Source organism: Scyliorhinus torazame, chromosome 10 (assembly GCF_047496885.1).
Source record: "Scyliorhinus torazame isolate Kashiwa2021f chromosome 10, sScyTor2.1, whole genome shotgun sequence".
Classification (NCBI taxonomy): Eukaryota; Metazoa; Chordata; class Chondrichthyes; order Carcharhiniformes; family Scyliorhinidae; genus Scyliorhinus; species Scyliorhinus torazame.
Window position 1 is genome coordinate 45,890,907 of NC_092716.1, and position 22,100 is coordinate 45,913,006.

At 40.0% G+C, this 22,100-nt stretch overlaps 1 protein-coding gene across 3 annotated transcripts in view; it reads left to right on the plus strand.

The window, feature by feature from the left end:
• tcf25 (TCF25 ribosome quality control complex subunit) overlaps positions 1-15,452 on the plus strand; it is a 51,307-nt gene extending 35,855 nt beyond the window's left edge. For 2 of the 3 annotated variants that reach the window (XM_072518062.1, XM_072518064.1), the window contains exons 13-18: positions 1,132-1,219; positions 4,578-4,736; positions 6,900-6,990; positions 8,722-8,801; positions 14,398-14,470; positions 15,158-15,452. In XM_072518062.1, coding sequence (XP_072374163.1) covers positions 1,132-1,219; positions 4,578-4,736; positions 6,900-6,990; positions 8,722-8,801; positions 14,398-14,470; positions 15,158-15,328 — 662 coding nt within the window. In that variant the 3' untranslated portion in view covers positions 15,329-15,452. Of the gene's footprint in view, positions 1-1,131; positions 1,220-4,577; positions 4,737-6,899; positions 6,991-8,721; positions 8,802-13,626; positions 13,751-14,397; positions 14,471-15,157 lie in introns of all 3 variants that reach the window. The other variant, XM_072518063.1, reaches the window with a different exon arrangement.
• The last annotated feature ends 6,648 nt before the right edge of the window (positions 15,453-22,100 follow it).

Below are 22,100 nucleotides of genomic sequence, written 5' to 3' on the forward strand. Positions count from 1 at the left end.
TTTTAAGACTTTACTGTAACAAACAAACTAAAAGCATCATTGTCTAAACATAACCTAAGCAGCCTACACTCTAAACTACAGGGGAAAAGTCATCACTTATTGTTTAAAATGGCCCAAAATCCCCCACCATGGGTATACTTTACTCTGTCCCTTAAGTGGACACGGGAACTAATCCTGGTAGCTCCCGTTTTTTCTTTTCTAGCTGGATAACTTATTTCCAAACAGACTTTAATGGTGAAGGTTGCCTTGGAAATTCATTCCTCTTGCCAAAGCTAAGCAAAACTTCCAGCCTTGTTTAAATCCTTGTGTTTTGTCTCTTAAATTAGAGTGTAACACACCCGCATTCTGCATGCTAAACAATAGAAACTGGCTGCCCTTATCTCTCTGCTCTCTCTCTCTCTCTCTTGTGCTGTCTGATTCTTGCAGACTGACCTTTTACTGTCTGGTTCAGCGGTATCTTAGAAAACACTAATATTACAATGACTTATTAATACTACAATAGCTTACTAAGGCTTGTTCCCCTTGCTAAATATCTCCACGGCAACATGAATCGTGGGTCATGTATCCAGGTAGAAATGTTAATAAACTATCCTTTAGACTCCCAATTCCATTCTATCTTGAAATTAGTTTAAAACCTAACTGTTTATAAAACCAATGAGACTAACAGTCTGCCCATTATCAACATGCATGCTTCTACTATTGTCTGTAGGTGTGAACATCTTCCCAGCAAACCAACTTGAGTCTCCCGTTAACCTTTAACAACCAAGCCATCCAAGCCTGTTGATGCAAATTCGGAGCAGGTCACATGACCCCTTTCATTCTTCATTTATCTTAAATTAGTGTGTTCCAAAGCATAACCTTACAAACATTCTATTTGTACCAACTGTATATGGACTTTAAATTTAATTTCTTCATTAAGTACTGGTTCTTTGGCCTACGTACAACAGCTCATTTTCGAATTAAATTTATATTCATTCTCTTGTGATGGGTGAGGAATAAATTGCCATAATGGAAAAAGGGGGCTACATTTTTCTTGGAACAGCTATTAACTGAAAGAAGCGTGCCCAGAAATCGTCCCATTAAATAATGCCGTGTAAAAAGCATTGAGCTATTGTTTGTATTCCTTTCCAGTATTAATGCCATTGCTGGATCTGTGTGGTGTGCAGGCAGACCAGGCTGTGTTGTCTCACAACTATTTTGGATTGGAGGTACAAATAAGGTATGTGACATGAAAGAAACTGCTTGAGTAATTTACTGAAGGGCAACATTCTGCAGGTGCCAAATAATAAATTCTATGCAAGTGAATTAATGGCCTGAATAGAATTGCCTTTGATCAGAAGTTTGAACATGGAAACCTGCTAGCAGTGGAGACTGCAACTACAACTCCAGCTCACTATCCTGTGTATCTGCACAAACATACATATTGTCCTTAATCCCCAAACTCACTACATCAAAGTAAAATTGATTGAAAAGATCTTTCTGCCATCTTCTAATCGTCTCATGTATGCATACTTTAAGGGGACCAACTACCCACCAACACATCACATTTGACAGTACGTGAATTTGTTCCAGAGATTTCTTCTACAGAAGAAATGCAAAATCTTCATAGCTAAAACGAAAACTTCAAGCAAAGCAGAAGTCAAACATGTATACGTCCAGATTTTACTGAAGGGCATTTTATGGTCCACAACATGAGTTGGAGTCTATTTCCTGCCCACTCAATTTTTCTTGCACACAAATTGCTGGAATTTAGATAATAACAGATAAGCCTTTGCTTGATATTGTGGTCCTGATTATAAAAAGCATTGACTCCCAGATTTTATGATCTACCGTGTATGCAGAGTTAACTTTATTTAGTCAGGGTAAAAATAATTGTTTAGCGATAGTGAAACATTGTTTGAGTTTAAAGAAAAATGGCAAGTCTAAGTAAACAAGAATTTAAAATATTAAACTGAAATGAAGATGCGGTATTAACAAAACTGGACTTTAATGTACAATTTCAACATTTACGGGCCAAACCAAATTGAGGGTGGAGGTGTTATAGAAGAGGTCCGTGATAAATTACAGGAAGACATAATAAACATGTAGAATGGGCATGTAATTGGTAAATGAACTTCAAAATACATAAGTATAAAGGGTACAATTTGAGTTAGAAGAATAAGGAGGCCCTTGGAAAATAAGTGTCCAAATGGGATAGCGGCACAGAGGGTTCTAGGAGTGCAGAAACAATCCCTAAAAGAAACAAAGTAGGTGAATAAGCTTAGACTTTTAAAAAAAACAGCAACCAAAACACTGGGATTTGTTTCTAGAGGGATAGAATTGAAAAACAGGGAATTTTAAAAAAGCTTGTCTTGAACCTTGGTTAGACCAGACTTGGAGTAATGAGTACAGTTCTGGTCTCCAAATTAAATAAATGATGTATTGGTACTGATGAAAATGCAAAGAAGCTTTAAAATGATTCCAGAACTGAAAGATTATACTATTGGGAAGGATTGAACAGGATTGTGTCTCATTCCCCAGACAAGAAAAGACTTAAGTTCAGGGTCATCTAATAGTGGTTTCCAAGGTTATGAAATGCTTTGATAAGATAGATGGAGGCCAAAATTTGGAGTGATAAAATGCATTAAATGGGAAACTCAGGAAAAACTTATTTGCTGAAAGAGTGGTCAGGATTAAGGACTTGCTATATCAAGGAATTGTTGAGGTGACCAGCATGGAAAGCTCAATAGGCATGAGAGAGAAAGGAACAGAAGGGTACATTAAACAAAGGAGTTTGATTGGAAGCTTGTGTGCAGCATAAAGGTTGGCCGAATGGCCTATTTCTTTGCAGTGCATGGTATACATCTGTGTAAAGCACTTAATAATGAGTCATAATTTGCTGTGGTAGGGCATCATAAAAGTACTAGACTTCCTTGCTGAAAGCTAAAGTAAAATTTAATTGTATATGTTGGTGAAAGTGTGAGCTGATGATGCAGTGAAGGAAAAGGCCATCAGGGCAAGCAACTGTATCTTAATCATTCAGAGTAAAGGACTGTGAAATTAAAACCGCAAGGATGAAGAAGGAAATATAAATTAGATTGTGTGATTTCAATATCAAAGCGGGGGGAAAAAATGAAGTAGAGGAAAGAAAGATTGAATTAGGAGAAAGAAAGCAAAAAGTTGAAAAAAATCTTCAAAATAGCAAGTACAACCTGAAGAAATGAGACTGCAGTTTGTTCGTTTTCCGTACCAAATAGATTGACTGGTGGTAATCAACACGTGTCACGTTGTTTATAGTGTCCTTAGACTGAAATGTGTGAGGCATAACTTTTATGTGGAGAAATTAGTTTGTATCTATTATGCATATACAACATCTCATTCAATGCATTTCACCAGTGAGGCAGACAGAGGTGCTGTTTACATAAAGCTGAAAATGGGACAGTACAACTTGTATCGAGTTTAAGAAAATGCTTCTTCCTTTGCTGCCAAAGGGTTCGACTGCTGAATCATTTGAGCATAAATAATGGTGAGCACCATTAGTCTCACCATTAATTTGACAGAAAATTGTGTAACTTTAATCCACAAAAAGAGAGGGTGTTTTAAAATTCATTTACGGGATATTGGCGTCACTGGTTAGGCCAGCATTTATTGCCCATCCCTAGTTGCCCTTCAGAAGGTGGTGGTGAGCAGCCTTCTTGAGCTGCAGTCCCTGAGGTATAGGTTCACCCACAGTGCTTTTAGAGTGGGTCCAGGATTTTGCCCCAGCGACAGTGAAGGAATGGTGATATATTTCCATGTCAGGGTGGTGAGTGACTTGCAATGGAACCTCCAGATGGTGGCGGTCGTGGTTTTGGAAGGTGCTGTCTAAAGAACCTTGGCGAGATACTGCAGTGCATCTTGTAGATAGTACACATGGTTGCCACTACTAGTCGGTGGTGGAGGATTTGAATGTTTGTGGAAGAGGGAGCAATCAAGTGGGCTATTTTGTCCTGGATGATGTCAAGCTTCGAGTGTTGTTGGACCTGCACTCATCCAGGCAAGTGGAGAGTATTAGAAACATTATTGATTTTCCTACATATTTGTCTATTATTAACTAAATTGAAGCGGACCTAGCAATATTGTCACCTGAAAAATAAATTGTGAACCAACCTAATTGTGGGGAACCTGCAATTTGATCTGTCCTGTGTAGGTTGTGTTAATAGTGGCATGTTGCAAAACCTAAGCTAAAATTAAGATCAGTAATTATTTAAAATAATGAAGAAAGTCAACAATGCTTTTTCTGCCTTTTGTAGTGGGAAGCTTGTGATTTTTTTTGTGTTGTGTGACTGTCAAGGTTTCATTGCTGGGATGTCTGTGCACTTTCTGGTGGATTTGATCGTGGCTTTCAGAAGATTTTAGCTAAGCAGCTGAAAAGAGATTTGCAGGGCTATAGGGAAAGGACATGGGAGTGAGACTAGTTAAGTTGCTCTTGCAGAGAGCTATTACGGACATGACAGACCAAATGTCGCCCTCTGTGCTGTAAGCGTTCTATGATTCTATATTGTTGTTGGTGATCTTCATTTCTCTCTCTCCCTCTACTCCTCCAACCCCTGTTCCAGGCAGCCAATTGCACTGAAGCAGTTAGTAGCACTGTTTATTGGAAGAAACTGGATGCTCTGGAAAGATGCAAGAATCATGTCTTGGTTGGAAGAGAACGTGAAGGAGGTTTTAAGACGAGTAGATGCAAAAGACCCACTTGTACAGGAGTCTGAGAACAAGTAGGTGCTTCATAAAACTATGGGCAAGATCTTCGGAGATTGGACAAACACCCCAGGATATGCTGCGGTACTCCTCTGAAGTCCTAGCTGACTGAATGGGAATTGCCTGGGAAGTTTGAACTGCCGATGTGCAATTTCACTGTTCCCCTAAACCCTCCAAAAGAGGCTTTGCACTTGAGTTAGTGTTGGAAACTTCAAATGCTTGCACCTTACTTACCTGGAAATATTGGATGGAAAGATCCTAGCCTAACCCCTGGGCAATTATACAATTGACTATCCCCAACCCAACCTGACTAACAGGACCCCACCACGTAGAGCCATAGAATTTCTACTTTCAGAAGGAGGCCTTTCGGCCTATAGAGTCTGCCCCGACCCTCTGAAAGAGCACCCTACCTAGGCCCACTCCCTGCCCTATCCCCATAACCCAACCTCACCTGCACATTTTTGGACAATGGTAGGAAACTGGAGAACCTTGAGGAAACCCAAACAGCCAGTGGGAGAACGTGCAAGCTCCACAAAGTCAGGCAAGGGACTGGAGTTGAACTCAGATCCTGACGCTGTGAGAGACCAGTTCTAATGCCCCCTGATTTTCTAGAGTTTGAATTATATTGTAATTCTGAAAATAATTAATGTTAGTATTCACATGTGTAAGTAAAGCAGCGTGGATAAATGAGAGATAAAGAAATACAAAAATATGCTCCGACTTGCCCTGGCAGGACAGATGAATGCCATTTCCCTTTAAATCTTAACTCTGATTAATATGCCTATTGTAAATTCTGTCCACAGCACATCAGCTGGTTCTTACTCTGATTAGCACTTTCCTTTGGGGCGTTTGCCTCATCTGCCCCCAGCTGTGTGTGTAGATGTTCAATCATATTTAACATACTCTTCTCTCTGTCTGTCAGGCCTTATCTTTCATCGTCAAAACATGACAAATTGTACATGTCCAGAGAAATGCTTGCATCATTTTCCACTGCTGTTTATCTTTCTTATTCTATGTTTGGTCTTTTCGAATACAGCTTATTTTGGTTGGCATGTATGTGGACTGGTCAGCTTTCATTCTCATCACGGTGGTCAGTTTTTTCCTCTGTTGGCTAAGTGGATATGTTCCCTGCAGTTGCTCTTTTTCTACTTACATTATTCACTAATATATTATGTAAAATGTTTTCCCTGAATGTTTTTGCTAGAATGTCATTCTGCATGATGTCATCATGACAGTTCCTCAACCTAATTGTTCCCTGAAAATAAAAATGTTCTGAGAAAAAATGATTTAAAGGAAAAACTCCACCCTATTATGTACAGTGTATGCATGTTCGAGACCCTTCTTTGTCTTTGAACATGATACTTATCGCTATTTTTATTTTAAAAAGTTAATTAACTAAAATAACATCACCCACTGAATTTTTTTGAAAGACCTAGACCCCTGTTGACTTTTAAAATGTACAATTAACTTGAGACATTAGAAATATAGTGAGCTGTTGAAACTCAGCAACATAGAATGCCTTTTTTCCTCATCCTACTTCCAGAAGCACTAGTCCTAATTAAGGGTCCAATGTTTTCACAGTAAGTTGATTAATTAAAAAATTACTCCGGCATGCATTTTATTTTAACTTTTAAGAATAAGGACATGACTTGAATCTTGCTTTTAACAAGTAAGAGTCAGCATTAGATTTGTTTTATTTTTAAATAAAAAATACTGCTGAGGTTAGATTTAAAAAGTACTGATGTATATCATAGGTTTCCCTTCAGTCTCCTGTAATATTCAGGGGGCCTCCGAACCACAAGACGGATTAATTCGATTTTAGACTGACAAGGGCTGTTGGGGGCAGACATGAAAGTGGAGTAAAGGCCATACTCCGATCAGCCATGAGCTTATTGAAATGGAGCAAGCCTGCGGGGCCAGATGCCTGTTTCTAATTCTTGCGTTCATGTGGTAGAAGAGGACTGCATCTTCGAATCATGGAATTTTGTAATTTAGAGTGAGGCCATTCTGCCCATCATGCCTATATCAGCTCTTTAAAAATAAGCTAAGCAACTTAGTCCTGTTCTCTTACCTTTACTGCTTACCCTTTCATGGGGCCATACTTTAATCATGTTACAATCTGGATTATGAAGATTCAGTATCTTTATCTGAGATTGTGGATGTTTCTTTTCCTCATCCAGGAGAAGGATTAGGTACCAGAATGTTCCGAGGAATATCTATCGCCACATTATACTCTCTGAGATAAAGGAAGCTATTGCAACCCTTCCACCCGTGAGTAATATTGACATTACATGAATTCTGTCTTGCTCTGAAAAGTTTGGACTTTGATTTATTAAATTGTGTTTTTGACTCTCCAACCCATGAGTAGACTACCAAGAGCACCCTTTGTTTTGTTTGAGCTATTATAAGTTAAAAATAGCATTATAATAAATATTTAAAATAAAAGAACATTGGCTCATATTTCAGGGCACCATCTAATTGAAAAGAGTAGGCGGGAAGAATAGGTCTGTCATAAATAGTGAAATATATGTGATGCCAAGCTTTGGTTTTAAAAGCATTTGGTCAGGAAATGCAAAATCCTGCAGATTGTAGATGAAAGTCATTTTAAAGGTAGGGAATTCAAAGTTTAGAGATGTTCAGGTGCAATGAGTTAGAGTAGGTAGACACGAGTGGTCTTACAGAATTTTGTGTCTCTTGACTCAAATTAGAACGTACAGCTGATACCAGTAATTATCTTGTAACATTCTGTTCATAATTTTATAGAAAACTAACTGCTTGACCAGGATGTAAGCGCATAAGACGTAGGAGCAGAATTAGGCCACTCGGCCCATCGAGTCTGCTCCGCCTTCAATCATGGCTGATATTTTTCTCATCTCCATTCTCCTGCCTTGTTTTAAAGACAGTGATTTAGCCTCCACAGCCTTCTGCGGTAAAGAGTTCCACAGATTCACCACCCTCTGGCTGAAGAAATCCCTCCTCATCTCGGTTTTAAAGGATCATCCCTTTAGTCTGAGATTGTGCCCTCTGGTTCCAGTTTTTCCTACGAGTGGCAACATCCTCTCCACGTCCACTCTATCCAGGCCTCGCAGTATCCTGTAAGTTTCAATCAGATCCCCCCTCATCCTTCTAAACTCCAACGAGTACAGACCCAGAGTCCCCAACCGTTCCTCATATGACAAGCTCTTCATTCCAGGGATCATTCTTGTGAAACTCCTCTGGATCTTTTCCAAGGCCAGCATATCCTTCCTTAGATACCGGGCCCAAAACTGCTCACAGTACTCCAAATGGGGTCTGACCAGAACCTTATACAGCCTCAGAAATACATCCCTGTTCTTGTACTCTTGCCTTCTCGACATGAATGCTAACATTGCATTTGCCTTCCTAAATGCCGACTGAACCTTAAGAGAATCGTGACCAAGGGCTCCCAGGTCCCTTTGTGCTTCTGATTTCTTAAGCATCTCCCCATTTAAAAAATAGTCTATGCCTCCATTCCTCCTTCCAAAGTGCATAACCTCACACTTTTCCACATTGTATTCCATCTGCCACTTCTTTGCCCACTCTCCTAGCCTGTCCAAGTATTTCTGCAGCCCCCCTGCTTCCTCAATACTACCTGTCCCCATGTGGTGCTTTAGAGCAAGGAGTATAAAAATGTCAAACTCCAATTACCTTCCAGGTTTGGAGTGTGTGGGAGAGATAGCGGTTTCTTCACAGCTTGCAAAATGGTGAATTAGCAGACAGTTATTGATTTTGTGCACCGCTGATTAAGTTGTCCAGAAACCAAAACTGGTGGTTAGCTATCAGCTTATTGTGAAGAGCATTTCAAAGTCATTGACTCCCCCAGTTACCTTTTTTTTGGATTTGAACAACATTGGCAAGATCATCTGTATTGCCATTCCCCAAGTCAGCTAATTAATAATGGGTACTTTTGTATGGACAGCAAACCACTGCGCCACACTTGATAAATATGCAAATTAAAATGCGATTCTTATCATTCTTTTTCAGGAAGTAACTGCTCAGCCAGTGATGGGTTATGATCCACTTCCTCCACTAGATGGCATTGTCACTTATACCAGACCTGAAAGGCATGGTCATCATTTTTTTTCCAGTTAAAGTTAACTAAATGTCTCTCCGTGAATGAGCATTAAAATTAGCTTTGTGATATTGCTTTGTCTGTTTCCTGTACCTGTTTTCGCATCTTTCTACAACAGATAATTTTGTTGAATGTTATTAATATCAGAAATACAGCATGTTATTTGAGCATTGAGTATACAAGCTAGTAATGTTGTAGGAAGAATGTATGGTTGGGAGAAGGTTATTTACCTCTTCCCAGGTGTGTTTGGTACAGACATCTCTAAATTTGGTTAATATCTGATGAGCAGAAGAACATAAAAGCAATCATAAGTGTGATATTTCAGTAGGTGGAAAATTATAAGATGATCCATGATTAGATTATATGACCCTATTTTACTAAGAGCACTTTTTAAAATAAGTTCAGAGTATCCAATTTTTTTTTTCCAATTAAGGGGCAATTCAGCTTGGCCAGTTCACCTACCCTGCACATCTTTTTTGGGTTGTAGGGGTGAGACCAATGCAGACACGAGTACTAAGAGGCACTTAATGAAATTTTAGTAACATAGAATTCCTTCAGTGCCGAAGAGGGCCATTCAGCCCATTGAGTCTGCACAAACATCTGAAAGAACACCCCACTCCCCTGCCCCATCCCCATAACCCTCCCCCAACCTATTTGAATGATGAGGCACAATTTAGCATGACCAATTCACCTAGCCTACCCATCTTTGTGACTGTGGGAGGAAATCTAGTCTAGGGGAGGAACATAGGAATTATAATAATCTTTATTGTCACAAGTAGGCTGACGTTAAGTTAGAAGGAGAAGTAGGCTATTCAGCCTTTTGAGCATGTTCCACCATTCAATCAGATCATGGTTGATCTTTTAAGAAGTGCAAATTCCACACAGTCATCCAAGGCTGGAATTGAACCCGGGTCTCTGGTGCTGAGAGGCAACAGTAATAACCACTGTGCCACCGTGCAGCCACATTTTGGATATGTAGTTGGTTATTAAAAGGGAGTGGAAATATGTTGAGACTGTCCTGCTGGATTAAAAGAAGTTGAGCTTCATGTTATTTTTGTTTTAAAAGGTGACAAAGACCCACTAGTCTCACTGCAATGCTGGGGCAAGAAAACAGCACACACCTTAGGAGTAGACTTGAAGATTGCTTGTATGATAACGTAGAAAAGAATATAAAATCTGGGCACAGGAGTTAAGAATTCTGCCTAACCGAACTGCTTAACTATTTGAGAAGGCGATACCCAAGTGGCCTATGGATAGCACTTTGATAAAGATCTGCGGATGCATAAGCTTAAAGCCAGGTGAAATTTGTGCATAGATTGAAGAAATTGCTTATGGATTGGAAGTAGTGGCCCCTTGTTTATTATTGAGTTGGAACTGGGGTAGAAGTGCTGAGTTGAATGCCCCATAGATTGGCTTTGGGACTGTTTCTTATTTTCAGGAGCTCCACGCAAATTAATCAAACTTCCATTGACTGCCAAACCAGAGTAGGAAGGGGACGATAATTGCTTGAGAAGACACACAATTATACAGTGCGCAACTGTCTGACATGATGGGATATTAAATTTATTTTAGACAAGTGTAAGTTTGTGTGAGAGGAAAGAAAGTAAGTGAGTGTTGTTGAGTCCTAGCCAGTTTGATGCCCAGCATGTCTAGTCGTTATAGGATAATGCTTAACTATACAGGTAAAGAATGTAGGCAAATCACTAGTAATCAGTAGAAGAAAGCTATGGTTATAATGCAGTAATTTGGTCAGACCACACTTAGACAGCATCTGTTTTAGTGTTGAGAGAGACACTTAATCCCCACAGGCCGTAAAAAAGAGCTGGATGGTTGATCCCTGATGTCACAGCCTAAGTTGTGAAAAATGACAGGATAAATCTTGGATTTTGGAAAATTACTTGGAAGAATACAGAGCTTTAAAAAGAGAATAAGAATAAGAAGGTTGAGAAAGAACTGAGATTCTTTAAAGGTGTAAATGTGGTTGAAATCTAAGTGTAAATAATTCAGTATATACCACATGATTAACTTCTGATAACTCTCATGAGAATAAATTATTACATCAACCATTATAGATGCTGCTACAATTACATTTACTTACTTGACATTACTTGCATGGAGATCTCAAATGAGCTTAAAAACCAAAGATCCACAGAGATTGGGGGCTTACACCGATAAGTGCTGGGCGAGATTGGAAGCAAAATCTACAAAATGTTAATAAAAATTACGATCCAAAATGGAAACCAACCATTGTAGTACCTTTTTTAAAGTGAGAGAAGAAACTTTGGTATCTAAGGCAATTAGTGTGTGATGAATAATACAAAGAACAGAAGAACAAAGAAAAGTACAGCACAGGAACAGGCCCTCCAAGCCCGTGCCGACCATGCTGCCTGACTAAACTACAATCTTCTACACTTCCTGGGTCCATAATCCCTCTATTCCCATCCTATTCATGTATTTGTCAAGATGCCCCTTAAATGTCACTATCGTCCCTGCTTCCACCACCTCCTCCGGTAGCAAGTTCCAGGCACCCACTACCCTCTGTGTAAAAAAAAAAAAAAAAAAAAAAAAAAACTTGCCTCGTGCATCTACTCTAAACCTTGCCCCTCGCACCTTAAACCTATGCCCCCGAGTAATTGACCCCTCTACCTTGGGGAAAAGCCTCTGACTATCCACTCTGTCTATGCCCCTCATAATTTTGTAGACCTCTATCAGGTCAGCCCTCAACCTCCGTCGTTCCAGTGAGAACAAACCGAGTTTATTAAACCGCTCCTCATAGCTAATGCTCTCCATACCAGGCAACATTCTGGTAAATCTCTTCTGCACCCTCTCTAAGGCCTCCACATCCTTCTGGTAGTGTGGCGACCAGAATTGAACACTATACTCCAAGTGTGGCCTAATTAAGGTTCTATGCAGCTGCAACATGACTTGCCAATTCTTATACTCAATGCCCCGGCCAATGAAGGCAAGCATGCCGTATGCCTTCTTGACTACTTTCTCCACCTGTGTTGCCCCTTTCAGTGACCTGTGGACCTGTACACCTAGATCTCTCTGACTTTCAATACTCTTGAGGGTTCTACCATTCACTGTATATTCCCTACCTGCATTTGACCTTCCAAAATGCATTACCTCACATTTGCCTGGATTAAACTCCATCTGCCATCTCTCCGCCCAAGTCTCCAAACAATCTAAATCCTGCTGTATCCTCTGACAATCCTCATCGCTATCCGCAATTCCACCAACCTTTGTGTCGTCTGCAAACTTACTAATCAGACCAGTTACATTTTCCTCCAAATCATTTATATATACTACAAACAGCAAAGGTCCCAGCACTGATCCCTGCGGAACACCACTAGTCACAGCCCTCCAATTAGAAAACATCCTTCCATTGCTACTCTCTGCCTTCTATGACCTAGCCAGTTCTGTATCCACCTTGCCAGCTCACCCTGATCCTGTGTGACTTCACCTTTTGTACTAGTCTACCATGAGGGACCTTGTCAAAGGCCTTACTGAAGTCCATATAGACAACATCCACTGCCCTACCTGCATCAATCATCTTTGTGGCCTCTTCGAAAAACTCTTATCAAGTTAGTGAGACACGACCTCCCCTTCACAAAACCATGCTGCCTCTCACTAATACGTCCATTTGCTTCCAAATGGGAGTAGATCCTGTCTTGAAGAATTCTCTCCAGTAATTTCCCTACCACTGACGTAAGGCTCACCTGCCTGTAGTTCCCTGGATTATCCTTGCTACCCTTCTTAAACAGAGGAACAACATTGGCTATAGTCCTCCGGGACATCACCTGAAGACAGTGAGGATCCAAAGATTTCTGTCAAGGCCTCAGCAATTTCCTCTCTAGCCTCCTTCAGTATTCTGGGGTAGATCCCATCAGGCCCTGGGGACTTATCTACCTTAATATTTTTCAAGACGGCCAACACCTCGTCTTTTTGGATCTCAATGTGACCCAGGCTATCTACACACCCTTCTCCAGACTCAATATCTACCAATTCCTTCTAATCAGCAGATAAGTGGTACAAATTTGAAAGCTACCTGTCCGAGAAACTCATAGTAAATGGCAGCCAGCATGGTTCAAAGACGGTGGATTCCAGCTCACCATCCTCTGATTGACTTTTTTGTGAAAGTTGCATCTCAAGGTTATACTGGGAGCACTCTGGTGTAGTGTACTTAAGCTTGGAGAAAGCCTTGAATAAAGTGTCACACACAAAGTTGTCTCACAACCTTATATTTTGGAGGTGGATAAATAATGGATTTGGGCAGCACGGTAGCATAGTGCTTAGCACAGTTGCTTCACAGCTCCAGGGTCCTAGGTTCGATTCCCGGCTTGGGTCACTGTCTGTGTGGAATCTGCACGTTCTCCCTGTTCCGCGTGGGTTTCCTCCGGGTGCCCCGGTTTCCTACCACAGTCCAAAGATGTGCAGATGAGGTGGATAGGCCATGATAAATTGCCCTTAGTGTCCAAAATGATTGGGTGGGGTTACTTGGTTACGGAGATAGGGTGCTCTTTCCAAGAGCCGGCGCAGACTCGATGGGCCGAATGGCCTCCTGCACTGTAAAGTCTATGATTGAAAGATGACAATGTGGTACTGTACTAATTAGGATAATTGAGTCACACTGGGAAGATATTCTCAATGGAGTACCCCAGGAATTGGTGCTGGGCCCTCTGCTATTTCTAATCTAAATAAATAGCCTGGCTTTGGGGTTCTGATGAAACATTGTCAACTTGAAACATCAACTCAGTTTCTCCATTGACGCTGACAGATTTGCTGAGCTATTGCCACATTTTCTGTTTTTATTTCAGAAGGGCAATCAAATTGGTCAGATTCTCTGCTAAGTTAGGAGGAAAGAGAGAACGGTTGCACTTGATGAAGTTTTTGAGGCACTTTGGAAGGATAAAGTTAATGCTGTGCTATATTGTCAGACCAGTAAGTTTGAGTCCTGCTTTGGTCAGACTACACTTTTAATATTGTATTCAATTCTGGTCACCTAATACAAAATATCTGATTCCCAGAAATGGTACTGGTTCCTCGTGTCGGAAGCCTGAGTTATAGGGAAAGATTAGAAAATCCCAAGATTGTCCTTGAAAGATTACGACCGAGGGAGACCTATAGCAGTGTACTTTATGCAAAGTGAAATAGAAAGGATCAATACTACTTGAAGTAAGACCAAAGGACAAAGTACAAATTGGTAAAGGACACACCCAGGATTTTTACTTCACACTGCATGATTGGTACAGCTTAACAAGTAGGGTAGTGAAAGTTATTTTTAAAATCCTGCCGATCATTCGAAAGGCAATTACATCTGTTACATAAATTTACAAAACGGTGATTTAGGTCCGAGGTGAGAAACAGTATTTGAATGAAAATACCATTGCATGGTTAAGTTCCTATAAATGCTGTGGGAAGACCTATTAATTTTGATATTGTAATTGGGCCATAAAGATATTTTATTCAGATGTGTGTTTTCAGTCATATTTGTCCTTGCTTGTGTCCAATTTTTAATGTGCTTACCTTCCACTTTATCATCTATGACTAAACATTGACATTACTGAGCAACAATCTTTTTCTTTCAGGGTAAATCAAGCAGCAGATGGAAGTACCTTGTCACTGTTCTTTCGGTCTTTGTTGCCAAATTTTAACCTCCAGGTAAGGGCTGATGAAGAGGGACTGTGTGAATGTTTTTAAATCCAGAACATTATAGTAAAGTATATGAAACAATATAATTCTTTCTGTATCGTACAAATGAACTCTGTTGCAACAGGTGCAAAAAGTTCTGGACAGTTATGTGACCTTGTTCTTAATGATTATAAACAAGAGTAAAACTGTTTGTAGAAAGTTCTTTGTTCTTTACAATTTTTCATTACTATTTTCCTGGTGTCATGGCACTATGTCATGGCAATATTTCTACACTGAGCTTTATGCAAGGGACTAAGGCAGCAAATTCAATGTCTGTTCTCTGTTTAGTGGAGCTGTAAAAAATGTGTTTATAAAAGGAAGAGCTATTGAAAAGATACTTTATTTTCGGTGTGCAGCCAGGCATTCATTGATCAAATAATTTTGTTGGCAATATGGAAGTAGATGAGCAAGGCTGTCAAGTTTTTAGCTTTTATTTTTGTGGAGCGTTATCAATATCACATCCAAATGAAATGTCATCTAGTGTCCTGATTGTAAGCATTAGCAGGTTTACAAAAAGATTGTTATACATTTATTTTAGGGTGGGTTGAAGTTGCATTATACTATCTAACTTCCAAACTGGATAATTTTGTAATTTATTTCATTCCTCCCATCAAAAGCATTCATTTCTGATGGCATCTGGCATAACGTGTTTTTCAGGAGGACAGGAGACCAAACGTGGAAGGTGAGGGTGCAGAGGTCCAACATGAATTGAATCAGGGAGTAAACCGACTCATGGCTGCAATGAGGGATATGTTGGCAAATATCCGTTTCCAGGAACCACCACAGGAAGAGTATCAAGATGGTGATGGCGATGGAGAATGGGACTAAAATTTCATGCACTAAATCTTCAGTGAACTTCATCTTATGCCTGTAATAATAGTGCATTCTATGACTGCTTTAAAGCTGCACCACAAAGATATGGAAACATTCATTAAAAGATGCAATCATATTATACTTAGTTCCATGGATTATTATTGACAGTAAGTACTAACAAAAGTGAAAGAAAGCGCTTTAGCAACAGTAATTTTCAAATGTTTAGAGACGACTCAAAAGATAAATGAATATTGTACGTTCAACTTCCCATATGGCAAAATTTGATTTTTGGTTTATTTTTGGCAGTGTCCAAAAACTTTAAATTGCAAACGCAGCTGCCATTTTTTATTTACTGCAGTCTTACGGTAAGCATCCAAGTAAAATGAAATTAACATAGTCTAGAATTTACACAAGAGCTCTATTATGAAATATGCAATTACTAGGAGTGAGCAGCTCAGTTGCATGACAGCAATGTACCTGCTTTGCACTGTTAAGTTCCTAGTTTTGATTTGAGGAAAGGCTATCTGTTGAACTGCTTAGTTATATATTTGAAGACGATGGTTTCCTTTTATCAAAGTTGGTGCCGCATCTTTACTTGGAAGGCATGGGAGCAAACTAACTAAGTAGTCTTTGTCTAAATCTGTAGAATGGGTAAAATACATTTTACTGATAGTAGTTTGCAGCCAGGTTTATAACTTGCAATGAAAGAAAAAAGCTAAATCCATTGATGAAGAGCAGGACAAATGTAAGAAACAATTTTGAGGCTATTCTGATTGCAGTCAAGCAATGCTAAACATTTATGACTATAAATGCAAAATAGTGCAGATGCTGACAATCTGAAATAGTAGAAAACACTCAGCAGGTCAGGCAGAATCTGTGGAGAGAATGTTTCCAGTTGATGACTTTTTAACTAATCGAGGACTCTTCAGTCACTGCATAAAGGCTAGCACTGACCAGATTTATTTTTTTTAAATCACTTTAAATTACAGTGGGTGTCACTGGTTAGGCAAGCATTTATTGCCCATCCCTAGTTGCGTTTAAAAAGATGGTGGTGAGCTGCCTCCTTGAACTGCCACAGACCCTGACGTGTGGGTACACCCACAGTGTTGTTAGGCAGGGAATTCCAGGATTTTGACCTAGCGATGGTGAAGGAATGGCAATATCTTTCCATGTTAGGATAGTGAGTGACCTGGAAGGAAACCCCCAGGTGGCGGTGGTCCCAGGTAGCTGCTGCCTTTGACCTTCTAGATGGTAGTGATCATTAATTTTGAAGTTGCTGCTGAGGAAACCTTGGTGTGTTCCTGCAGTCCAACTTGTAGATGTTACACACTATTGCTATTGTTCATTGGTAGTGGCAGGATTGAATGTGGAAGGGGTACCAATCAAGCAGGTTATTTTAATAGCAGAACACTTGGAAAACAGTGGCAGGGTCAGCATGGGTTTGCAAAAGGCAAATCATGCTTGACAAATCTACTGGAATTCTTCTAGGATGTAACTTGTAAGTTGATATGGGGTAGTCAGTGGATGTTGTTTATTTGCCCCTTCAGAAAGCTATCAACAAGGTCCCACGCAAGAGATTAGCGTGGAAAATTACAGCGTATGGGATTGGAATAAGGATATTGAGATGGATAGAAAACTGGTCGGCAGACGGAAAACTACAGGTCTTTTTCCAGGTGGCAGACAGTAACTAATGGGGTACTGGCACGGTAGCACAGTGGTTAGCACTTGCTTCCCAGCGCCAGTGTCCCAGGTTCAAATCCCGGCTTGGGTCATTGTCTGTGCGGAGTCTGCATGTTCTCATGTTTCCTCCCGAGTGCTCCGGTTTCCTCCCAAAAGTCCTGCTTGCTAGTTGAATTTGACGTTCTGAAATCACCCTCTGTGTACCCGAACAAGCGCCGAATGTGGCGACTAGGGGCTTTTCACAGTAACTTAATTGCAGTGTTAATGTAAGCCTACTTGTGACAATAAAGATAAAGATTACTATGTGTACTGCAGGGATAAGTGCTGGGACCCTAGATATTCACAATATATAATTTAGATGAGGGAACAGAATGTAATATCTCCATATTTGCAGATTTCAAAGCTGGCTAGCTGAGCTGTGAGGAGGATGCAGAGATGCTTCAGTGTTATTTGGACAATTTGAGTGAGTGGCCAAATGCATGACAAATACAGTATATTCCCATTATATTCACTGGAGTTGAAAAGAATTTGGGGGGATCTCAATGGAAGCCTATAAAATTCTAACAGGACTAGAATGATCCTGATGGTGGCGAGTCCAGAACAAGGGGTAGACCATTTAGGACGGAGATTAGATAGCTATTTCTTCACCTAGAGAGTGGTGAGCCTTTGGAATTCTCTACCACAGAAAGCAGTTGAGCATTGTATGTTTTCAAAAAGGAGTTGGAAATATCTCTTAGGGCTAAAGGGATCAAAGGATATGGGCGAAAGTTGAATGATCAGCCATGATCATAATGAATGATGGAGGAAAGTTGAATGGTCAGCCATGATCATAATGAACGATGGAGTAGACTTAAAGAGCCGAATAGCCTCCCTCTATGTTTTTTGTTTCTATCTTGGATGGTGTTGAATTTCTTCAGTGTTATTGGGGCTGCACTTATCCAGGCAAATGGAGAGTACTCCATCACACTCCTGACTTGTAAAGTTGCCATAGTCCCAGATGACCAGACACTGCTTTCCCCTTTGAGGGGGAGAACTACCTGGTGGTGATTTAACCTGAGGATGAGGGGCAAGATTGAGCGGGCCTTCATGAATAACCTCCGCCAGTGGAGGAATTGAACCCGCGCTGCTGGTCTTGCTCTGCATCACAAACCAACTGTCTAGTCAAGTGAGCTAAACCGGCTCCTGCCTTCCAGATGGTGGACAGGCTTTGGGGAGTCAGGAGATGAGTTATTCGCCTCAGGATTCCCAGCCTCTGACATGCTCTTGTAGCCACTGTATATAATATTAATGTTCTCTTGTTTCTAATTTCACATGCTGCCCGACCTGCTGAATATTTCCACCATTTTCTACTTCTATATTGGTAGAAATGAACTGTTGCTAAGTTTTACTGGTATTGCGCACTGCAATATATTTGCCCTCATATATTTCTATTCTTGGCATTGGTATAGAATTATCATTTTTTAAATTTCTCTATTTCTTTAAGATAACATTTTAACTCCTTGGGCTTTATTGGTCATTTTACACAAATTTATTGATGATTATGCAGTACGTTCTGAAATTCTGGTTCGGTCTTGATCATAAATAACACTATCTGGTAGTACAGGAGGTCTTGTGGCACAGTGGATCGCTACCTTTGTGCCAGAAGCTCTTGGTTTAAGTCCCACTTCAGGACTTGATAGTCTTGGAAATTGCATTCATCATGTGGCCAGAGAGGCTGATGATCAGCCTGTAAATCCTTCCAATATACTTGATGGCAGGTGTTAAGAGCGGGAGAGTTCCTGGTCAGCCACACTCCAGATGACAACAGCAAACCTCTGTAATACTTTGCCAAGCATAATCATGGACAACTCCAATGGAAGTTGATGGTCGCCAATGCTCTAGGGCATGGGACCTGAAGGAGGTGCAATAAATATTGGTAGGGAAAGACCAAGGTGGCTTAAATTGAGCTCTCATGAAAAGAATGCAAACCAGCAATAGTAATTAAATGGATTTTTAAATGATTATTGAAATGAGTAATTCTTCATCATTTTGACTTAGTTTCTCTTTAATATGAGATTTCACTTTTTACATAGTGTTCACACCTTGGCAAAAGTTCTAACCATTTTGGATGCAATGAAACTCAATTTTGCACAATGAAATCTTTCATTTGAACCCAGAATCTACTTGGAGTATTCAGATTTTTGTCTTGGTTTTCATTTTCGTCTTAGTTTTCATTTTCAAGTTAAACTCATGAACAAAACATTGCCAGTATGCAAAGCAGACCACTTGTTAACTTGTTTTCATTGATCCTAATGTGATTGAATGCGAGTAAATTCAATTCGAATTATGTCTTGGTTTATCTTTTTCTGTGCAAGCTGTGTGCTTAGAATACTTTTTCCCCCAATTCGCAAAGTTAAAAATGATATTGGAAAGAAGAGATTTTAAAATCACTGTTAAAAGAAACTAACATATTTTTCAAAGAATAGTGCTTAAAATTGTGTAATCATCAACAAACATCACCACTTATAATGGAAAGAGGGTCATTGATGAAGCTGCTGAAGTTGGTTGAGCCGAGGACACAATAAGGGTGAACTAACAAAAGTGATTTGTACAAAGGACGTGCTAAGGATTCCTTTCTGCATCTTTTGTATGTCGATGCCTTTTGACCATGGAAGGTTGATTGTTTTCCATTATATATCAATAGCCAGCTGCCTTGTGATCAAAACTCTTTGATATTTGAAAGCTTTTTATCATAAAAGCTTTTCAGCATACTGCAGAATGCAGGGATACCATCAGAAGGAACATTACTGCTGAAAATAAGCTCCAACATCTAACCTTCAACCAAGCCACAAAGTTTACATTTTTATTGTCCCCTTTGAAAGCCTATTTCTGAAAGGTCCTGTTTGCCTGGAAAAGGGAAACTGGTCCTTTGGTGACAAGTATTATCAAGACTGTCTATTCTACTTTTGCACATCTCTTATTCAGAATGAACTCCACAAAAATACTGTTTCCTATGTGGATCCATTTGAGCTTCAGTTCCCTAGTGAAAAACCCCTCTCACTGGACTCTTACAGACACGTGAACCAATGACTATCCTCTTTGGTTTGAACAATCGCAGAAGTAAAACACTTCTACTCTTTAATGTATAATTCTTGCAAGTATGCGGTTTGTGTGGAGCAACGATAAACAACGCCTGTATGAATAAAACATACTCTTGGTTTAAAAATCAAAAAAAAAAAAATTTTTTTTTCAAAGTATAAGGTACCTTAAAATTTGGAGATCTGCAGCCTGAATGATGTCTGGCTGAGGATCTTTAAGGAGATAGGACAAGTGCTATACAAACCCCTTGCCTGTATATTTGAGTTTGCTGAAATCTGGAACCATTTGCTTTGACTGCAAAGAGGTTAACATCATTCCAATCTTTAATATATGCATATCCAGGTAACTATAGGCCCATTAGGTTGACATCAGTGATGAGTAAGACGTTTACAAGAAAATTATTAGGTTACTTAGGTTAGTTAGGTTAGGTTAGTTACTTAGAGAAGATCATATCTGGCACCCAACATGATTCTGGTAAAGAAGATTGTGTCTTACTAATTTGAAAGTTTTAAAGAAGTTATGAGTGTAAGAGATGAGAGAAACACAGAAGACATTGTCCACAAGGACCTCCAGGAAGCTTTTAATAAGATACAGCCTAAGAAGCTTCTATACAAGATACAGTATTCTGGAATTTGTGATAATCTACTGCATTAGAGTGAGTATTGACTGAATCCCTATAGGCGGGCTTTGGATCTTCTTAAAAACCTATCACCAGTGCTGCCCCGCAGGGATTGGTGCTAGAACATTTGTTATTTACTAAATTCATTAATCTTTATGTAGATGTTGGGTGGAATAGTTGGGCCAAGGTGGGATTGTGGCCTGTGATTGAGAAATTATGTTTAATGTGGAAAAGAGCAACGTGGTGCCCCAGTACATTGTGTTTACCAGTAAAACGATGCATTTATATACACCAGTGGTGAAAGAGACCTAGCCCTTTTAGTGCATCAGTATCTAATGGATCATGACTGATACCATGAAGCTATAGCTACACAAGATATGGTTCTATGTTGTGGGTAGAAGACAATATGAAACAAAACATACCTTTTAGTCCTTGGTTTGATAAAATACCATATCCCAGTTTTCATTTCCTCACATTATGGGTAATATTGAAACTTTTGAATGGGTGCAGAGGACGGCCATAAGATTATTTCCCAGTTTAAAACGATTTGATTATCCACTTAGACTACTTTTAGATAAGTATAGATTCAAGGATGATTTGTTTGCGTCTATTGACAGAATGAAGGGATGAAACTGTGGCGACAAATTGTTTCAACTGAATAGGTTAGATTCTTATTTTCTATAGACCAGTGAACCTGTGGAGCAGATTGCAGGGTCATGTAAACACTGACTTGCCGAATTGCTGCTTCTATCTGGGATGAAGATCACCTGAGGCAAGTACTTTATTTTTTTAAAATATATTTTTATTCTCCTTTTTCACATTTTCTCTCAAATTTACACCCACCAACATAAAGCAGTAACGAACATAATGTCAATCCCCATATCAACAATAACAATCCCACCCTCCCACCAACCCCCAAACAACAACTGCCTTCATGTTAACATAAACCAATAACAGAAAGGAATCAGGAATCGCCCATAGTCACCATTAACACATACTGTCCCCCTCCCCTCAACCCTCCCAACCCCCCCCCCCACTAATGTTCGATGTTATCCAGTTCTTGAAAGTACATGATGAATTGTAGAACCCCTCCATCCTTCCCCTCAGTTCAAACTTAACCTTCTCAAGAGCCAAGAATTCCAACAGGTTTCCTTGCCGCACAGGATGGAGAGGTTGCTCTCCAACCCATCAGGATTCGCCTTCGGGCGATCAACCAGGCTAAGGCCACCAAATCTGCCTCCGCACCCGTTTCCAACCCTGGCTGGTCTGACACCCCGAATATGGCCTCCCGAGGGCCCGGGTCCAGTTTCATGTGCACCATTTTAGGGATTACCCTAAAAACCTCCTTCCAGTAATCCTCCAGCTTTGGACAGGACCAAAACATATGAACGTGATTCGTGCCCCCCCCCC